General features: G+C 38.9%; 1 protein-coding gene across 1 annotated transcript; it reads right to left on the reverse strand.

Moving 5' to 3' along the window:
- Positions 1-394: 394 nt before the first annotated feature.
- LOC123657445 lies at positions 395-3,547 on the reverse strand. Its single transcript, XM_045592987.1, has one exon. The coding sequence runs from the start codon at positions 3,545-3,547 to the stop codon at positions 395-397; it is 3,153 nt and encodes a 1,050-aa protein (XP_045448943.1).
- Positions 3,548-8,540: the final 4,993 nt, after the last annotated feature.

Below are 8,540 nucleotides of genomic sequence, written 5' to 3' on the forward strand. Positions count from 1 at the left end.
GGCCTTTCTGATGCTGGCGAGAATATATTAGAGACAGTAGCATGAGGGTGACTTTGGACTGTGGATGTGGATGCAACAGCTTCAAGTTTTGTAAGTATTCAGAGCTGATTTTCCAAAAACAAGGTTTATGGATAAGACACTAGCAGTTTCTTTGTTATTCTTTCGTTTATAGTAATTTACATTCTGAAAATTAGGCCTTTTAGCATGCAACATGCGCGCACCTTACGACCAAATATTTTTTATCGAAAATTTATTTTCTTGAAAGAACCTTTTATTGCAGATTTGACTCATTGCAGGTTGAAATAAAACCTTCGCCGAAGTAAACTAACAAAAAAATTAAGTCATATAGTAGAGTTGTGATCATCATAAGGCCTGTAACATCTTGACAGATGATTTAATCAGTGTCTGTGTTATTTATGCGACAACGCCGTTCGTGGCTGAATAAGCCAATCCGTGAACGACACATTCGTCCACACTTTGGACACACATATTGGGGATTCATCGGTGGAGGAGCCCCCTCGCGATTGTGTCTCTTGGCACGCTTTTGAGCCAGGTCTTCGAACCAGGTGCTATCGTGGGTTTTGCAACCCGTGAAGATGGTCTTCCGCCACTCATTGCGGTTCGATGCTAGATCTTCCCAAGAGTTGCGATCAATGTTAAATGCAACCATGTCACGTTTAGCGCAATCCCTGAAACGCAGCATAGGTCGCCCCACGTTACGCTTTGCAAACGCAATTTGGCCCAATAAGGTTTGTCTGGGCAAACGCGCACTGCTCATTCGGTGTACATGTCCCAGCCATCTCAGGCGTTTCTGTTTGAGGAGAGCGACAACACTAGGAAGCTGTGCAATCCCCAACACTCTCTCATTTGTTACTCTGTCCTTCCACGTGATGTTAAGTATGCTACGAAGACAGCGCACGTGGAAAGTGTTAAGTCGTCGCTCTTGTTTGGCGTACGACGTCCAGGTTTCGGCTCCGTACAAGAGTATGCTTAATATGCAAGTTTGATAGACTATCATCTTAGTCTTTGCGGTAAGGTGTTTGTTATTCCATACTCTTGTGCGCAGCCTGCCGAACGTCGTGGCCGCTTTGCCGATGCGGATATCAATCTCTCCGTCAACGGAAAGATTGTTCGACACAGTTGACCCCAAGTAACAAAACTTGTCGACTACTTTCAAGGGTTCGCCTTCCAGCAAGATAGAAGGCTGGTAGGTGTAGCCCTGCGCTAGAATTACGGTCTTCGTTGCATTTATAGACATGGAGAACAGCGAACATGCGTATGCAAACTTGTCCAACAAAGTCTGAAGCTCCCCGGGAGTTTTCGCCACGAAGGCTGCGTCGTCGGCATAGAGCAGACTATCGATATATAAATCCTCTCGTTTACGGGAAGATTTCAACTGGGCGGTACCAAACAATTTCCCATCCGCTCTTGTGTGTAGGTGAACTCCCTGTTGTGCATCACCGAAGGCAACTTTCAGCAGCAAGGAGAAAAATATGCCGAACAAAGTGGGTGCCAACACACAGCCCTGGCGAACCCCTCTTCGCATGTCGAAAGCGTCGGACATTTGGCCATCAAAGATAACGGTACCCTTCGTGTCATCGTGAAGAGATTTCACCAGCTTCAGCAGTTTTGGGGGACATCCTATTTTCTCAAGCGCGATGTATAGCCCCTCCCTACCCACCGTATCGAAAGCTTTGTTTAAATCAACAAATGCGATCATCAGGGGCGTGTTCTGCTCTCGGCACTTCTCTTGAAGTTGCCGAAGGGTAAAAATCATGTCCGTGGTTGACCGTTCAGAGCGAAAGCCACACTGGGCCTCAGGGTATACCCGTTCAGCAAGACTTTGCAGTTTAGTCAACATGACCCTTGCAAATAGTTTGCCAACGATGCTAAGAAGAGATATGCCGCGGTAAGAGTTACAATCGCCGCGGTCACCTTTCCCCTTATACAATGTAACAATATTTGCATCTCGCATATCCTGAGGAAATCGCCCCTCCTCCCAGCATTTGCCCAGAAAGTTTTGCAGAAGTGGTAACACACACTTGAGTTTTAGGAGTTCTGTGAGGATACCATCTACCCCGGGACTCTTGTTGCATTTGAGCTGCAGAACGGCCGCATGAAGGTCTCCAATGGTAGGCAGGCTATCGAGCTCAGCCATAACCGGTAATGTCAGAATAATTTCCCTTGCTACGTGGCTGATCTCGGCTGGTTGAGAATAAAGCTCTGTGTAGTGTTCTGCCCACCTTTCCAGCAGACGACTACTGTCGGTTATAATAGAGCCGTCGATCTCTTTCAAAGGAGCCGTTTTCTTTTGTACAGGGCCGATAGCCATTCTAATCCCCGCGTAAACACCGCGAAAGTTTCCTGCATCCGCACAGTCCTGGATGTTTCTGCACAGGTTCATCCAATACGCGTTGGCAAATTGACGGCAAGTTCGCTGGAGGGAAGATTTTGCAGTGCAGAGTTCAGCGCGTGTGACTTCACAGGGATCAAAATGGTAGTTGAGTGCAGCCTGTCGCTTGGAGTCAATTAAAGGCTGAAGCTGATCTAGGTTTTCGAAAAACCAGTCTGATGATTTCACCTTACAATATCCGAAAACTTTACCAGCAGTTTTGGTGAGCAGCTCCTTGATGGATTCCCATTCCACTTCTATAGGAGCATTCACATCCCAAGTAGCTGTCTGATGTCGCACAGTTGAACTAAAAGACTCCACTAACTCAGGATCCCTAGTTTTGGGAAGGTTTAAGGTCTTCCGTCCAGGGGTTTTGGAGGAATGAATCTTTTTTGGCGAAAGACGTATTTTGCTAGCCACTAGGGAGTGATCCGTGTCGCATTGCGCGCCGTGGAACGTTCTCGTATGGGCGACCCTCCCCAAATCCCCTCTTTTGGTTAAAACAAGGTCCAATTGATGCCAATGACCGGACCGGAGATGCCTCCAGGAGACCTTACGCATTAGTTTTCCTTTAAAATAAGTGTTTGTGACACACAGCTGGAATTTAGAGCAAAACTCTAGTAGACGTTGGCCATTTTCATTTTGCTTACCCACGCCATGATAGCCAAGGCATTCGGGCCAGGTGGCGTTGTCCTGTCCCACACGTGCGTTAAAGTCACCCAGTATATACAATCGATCCCCGGGCGGTACATTGCGTGCAGCGTTGCACAGATCATCGTAAAAGACGTCTTTAGATTCCGCAGTCGAGGTTAGTGTAGGGGCGTAAGCGGAAATTAAAGTAACAAAGCCGCATTTAGTGTTAAGCCGTAAGACCATTATACGCTCCGTCAGACCCCGCGGTGTTTCTATGGCATTTAGTAAAGTATTGTGGACTGCAAAGCCCACGCCATGTTCACGGTGTTCGTTTGAGTCCTTGCCTTTCCAAAAGAAGGTGTAGTTTTGTTCTCGCAATGAGCCCTCATCCGGAAGCCTGGTTTCTTGTAGTGCAGCAATAGAAATGTTAAGGCGTGCAAGTTCCAGATCAATAACAGCTGTTTTGCGCAGTTGGAATGCGTAATCTGAAGTCTCCGAGCTGTCGGGGAGACCTGTCCTCATTGTACGGACATTCCAAGTACTGAAGCGCAAGGAAATGGTTGCTTTGTTGGTTCCTTTTCGCTGTTTATTCGCGGGTGTAAAACAACACAGCACCGTTTGTCGGGTGAAACCCTATGTTCCCAACACCCCAGGGGAACATACGATGCCGGGACGGACCAGTACCATATTGACTGGGGGCTGCCCAGTTTGAAGCGGGCGGTAACTGATCAGTGGATCTACGATGGACCCTCCCACTGTCAAGAGTGACCCCTGGCGCCTACACTTACGTCCATTTGTGCTGGCTTAGAACCGGTGACTGTCACTCCCCGTGTTGCTTTCCACGCCGCGGAACGACGTGGGTGAAGTTTCTTCTCCACAGACACTGCATCGCCTGGGACGCATATAGATAATGCAGGGTTGCCCAAGACCTGTGCCATCCTCTCGACCTCTCCAGCTTGACTCGCAGGAATGGCATGCCAATACGTGCAGAGCCACCGAATCGGTTGCAGGCTACTGCCGTTTTTCAGATTGCATCCTACTCACGCCTAACGGAGTAGCCAGTTCCGGGTTTAAATTCGGAGTTTCCTTCTCCTAGGAAGGTTGTGATAAGCTGTCACAAATCGCCTAGGTGCGCAAAATGACGTCTTGATCCGCATAATAATTCATGTTTTCAAAACACGACGCGTAAGATCAATGCTACTTGAGACTTGAATGACCATAAAACTTAAGAAAATTAATTAAATATGTATCACTACATAGTATAAAACAAAGTCGCTTTCTCTGTCCCTGCACATGTATGTACGCTTAAATCTTTAAAACTACGCAACAGATTTTGATGCGGTTCTTTTTAATAGATAGATTGATTCAAGAGGAAGGTTTATATGTATAATAACATCCATTAAATAGTGGAGAAATACTGTTATTTTTGAGTTTTCTAATGTTATGTCGTAAATAATTATTTTTTTTTCGCTTAAATTGCAAACGCAGGCTGAACCCTACGAGATTTATCAAAATAATGTACTAAGTATTGTACACATTAAAAAGGTCTACAGAAAACTCCGCGATGGTATATACCTATCTCTTATGGATATCCCACAATAACATTTTTTTGTCATTTACTTTTTACGGCAAATAATGGCTAATTTACGAAGCGATTTTAACCAATACAGCATTAATCCTTATCCAATTAAATACCTTAAATGTATTTTTTATTTAATATAGATCTATATGGCCCTTTACAGCATATGATTTAAATGAATATTTTCGAAGATATTACAGATTTAAAAATCGCGGTACGTAGCGTTTGCGGCGGTTCCGGCCGGCTTTTACTCTAAGTTAACGCGTGCGGGCCACGGGCAGTAATGAATAAATCAAAACTACTGGATCGATTTTAATCATTTTTTCAGTGAATGACATAGGCTATAATTATATTTTATACCCGTGCGAAGCCGGAGCGGGTCGCTAGTATATAATAAGAAATGATTTAAATTCAATCAAAATTTTAACGAATAACTTACTTTCCAAATTTTTTGGACACTGACGTCTTAATTTCAGCGGTGGTTACTGACTCAAGTAGTGTAACTCTAAAGCAATAAACGAAAGTTGTTTCGAAATCTGAAAGTATATATTTTAAATAGGGATATAATATGCATACAATTTAAATTGGTCCAAAAATTTCTCTATTCTTTATAATCGTCACATTATAATGAAAAGGTAATTTTTATTTAGTTATTGTTTAAACCCACAAAATATCGTATAAGAAGTGAAAAAATATGAAGCGAAAATCAGTCGTACCAAACGCGTCACTATTGGTCGAAGCGAGTCATAAAATTTTCGGCGTCGATATTCATATTATGTTAGTAGTGTGTGTGAGAGGAATTGTTTAAGCCTGTGGTGAATGATGTGTGGTGATTTGAATTGAATATAGATTTGTCATTAATCTAGGACTATGATGGATATAAGTCGTCAATCATCAATATTTCGCAAAACCACACTATGAAAAAGAAATATTTTTATAAAAAGTTTTACTGAACTTTTCTAGGTTAGGTTAGTTTTAAGTCGATTTTTATACTGCGTGATAGCTAATGCAAACCCAACTTCTCTGTCTTTGTATATGTATATACATAATAATACCAGGTAGCTCTCAAAAAGAAAACTTTTACCGTTTTCGTAACATTTCTTATGAACACTCAGCTCCTATTGTTCTTAGCGTGATGTTATATAGCGTATAGTCCTTGGCAAATGGGTTATCTAAAACAAACTGACATTAATAAAAAACAAGTGAGATTATCGCGTTTAAACAAACAAACTCTTCAGCTCTATAATATATAGTTATATAAAGATTGTACGGCAACGGGAAATGGAAATATGTATTCAAAATCCATTCAAAGTTTGTCTGGAAGACATTGCTTAATGCGATAAGGCGAATTTTGTACTATTTCTTTTATTAAGATTTTTGGTAATTTTCCTTGATTTTTTTTTGCAATTTTATATAATCGCGTTAAAATTGATCTTCACAATAATATAAATACGATCTTAAATAAATTTTAATTAAATATACTTTAATCCTTTCTCATCATCATAATTTTTTTTTTTGTACTTTAGCAACGCTTGGAATACAAAAAAAAAACACTTGATTATCACACCTTACTTGTAAGAAGGTTATTTAGATTATTTCATTATCTGTATAGCCATTAAAACTGAAGATGTAAGAAGTAACTGAAACGTTTTGAGTAAACAGAAACGGGACACGTCAGACTGATAACGTCCTCCAAATCGCAAGCTAAGTGGTGCCGTTTAAGCTGCACTTTATTCAACGTTTTAAATTTAAATTTTGAAAATAATTTGAATATTTTCAAGCCTATTCATATTTTTTTCTACATCATAAAGATGTAAATGATGAATTTAAGACATAAAAAAATCATGCATATTTCCAATTACGGCGGAAGCTGTCTAATATTTTCAAACAATTCTGTAATTGAAATCAAATAAAAACTTGATTGCTGAGGATGAAATTACAATTTCCATTGTTTTCCTTTTAAATGTGTTTATTTTAACTGTGTAACAACTTTACGAAAATAATTACAAGTAAATAGCGCGTTAATTATCATAATAAAATCTTATCTGAAACGCGTATAATTTTACCCTTTATAAAGAAATTCGACAGATATTTAAAAAAACGTTCCTCTGGATGTCGTAAACCAACGTAATCTAAAACGCAATTTATCTGTTTTATTTGCGTTCCTTCCAGCTTCTTTTCTCGCAAATCCTATACATATATACGAAACGGAGTAATGGTCACAGAGCGCTACTTGAGCGTTCCTTCATCATTATTTATTGTTATTGGGTCCATTTGCTCACCATCGACCAGTTTCTTTGAATCTTCAGTCTTTTATTTGTATTCGCTAACCCAAAATGTTTTGTATTAAAGCTGAATAGTTAGAATATATAAATATCGGATAGTGATTCTAATGAATCTTATGTATTTATCTAACTCTCGATTAGCCAAATCTTTATCGCAAAATATCAACTTGGTTTTATTAACTGACTGCCGAAAAAAGATCAGGTCTTCAGAACTTTTTGCTGGGTGAACCTATTTCTATTATTTTTTTAATTGAAAGGTGGTGCGTGTTATGTGGTCCTTATTAAATTTAATTGAGATCTGACTAGTACTTTTTGAGTTACAACTAATAAAACGTATTTACTTGACTATTTTTTCGTCAACCTACGTTGTATTATAGCGCATAACTTTTTACTGAATGTACCGATTTTAATGATTATTATTTTAAACGAAAGCCGATTCTTGTCATGTGGTCCCATTTACTTTTTGAATAATCTTTGATAACGCGAATTTACTTCACTATTTTTTCGTCTACCCACCTGTCGATATAATTGGAAGTCGGTTTTTTTTTTCGTTTGCTAGCAAACACAATTATTTTTTAATTAGTTTCACTAATTAATATAGTATATAAGTAATTTATTAACGAACAGCTTTTAAAAGTAATAAAATACAAAATCTTTTTTATGACGATATAACGACGCAGTACAAAGGGTAATTTACATATTGCCAGTTCGGTGTATTAACATAAATTAACTTGTGGTAACATTGTGGATAAGAGGTATGCGGGTCTCGAATATCAGCACATTAGTAGTTGACCTGTTGAGCGGTTAGAATTAGTAACATTATCGGCTAGATTCCAGTCAGCTTAGCATCTGGTTTTCAGCAGGCCAATCCAATTGTGTTCCATAATATCGAGTGATCTAAATTATAATATACAATTGCTACTTACTATTTGTGATGTTATTTTAATTAAAATTATGGATTTTATGCCAAAATAATTATTATGATTATACAATAACTAATTCAAACAAATTTTCACTTAAATTTATCGATATACTGAATATTGCAGATCATCTAAATGTCCGTCTTTTCACATACCTGTCAGTTTCCCATATTTTGAACCACAATATATATGTTTATGTAGGCAAGGAACGACATCTTGATTTTATTATTAAAAAAAAAAAAACGCCAAAGTCGTTTTTTTATCGTAAAGAACAACGAACAACAAATGGCTCTTTCCTCATTATCCGCTTAATTTAATAAATTTTTAGGTGGGTAGTTTTCGCTCGTTGCACAATGACGGAACCGTCATCTAAACTAATTTATTAAATAAAGAAATAAAATTTCGACCCTCTACAAAAGACAATCGCAGAGACAATCTACAAAAGATTTCCAATTATTTTGGAGACGTATTGCCACCACGTCTTGCAATGTTTTCTCTGAAATCAAGTAGTCGACTTTATTTGTATTCAATTTCATTTCATTTGAATTGAGACACATGATTTTTGTAGGAAAATTACATGGATGTGATAATAAAAAGCACTGATTATAATTAACGTGTTTATTTGTTTATATAGTAAGCAGTAAAAAAGAAGTACAGATTAAAAAGGAAACAAAGATGATACATGCGTCATCTATGGCAAAATAACAAACTATAATGGTGTTTGCAGGCAA

Source organism: Melitaea cinxia, chromosome 10, assembly GCF_905220565.1.
Source record: "Melitaea cinxia chromosome 10, ilMelCinx1.1, whole genome shotgun sequence".
Taxonomy (NCBI): domain Eukaryota; kingdom Metazoa; phylum Arthropoda; class Insecta; order Lepidoptera; family Nymphalidae; genus Melitaea; species Melitaea cinxia.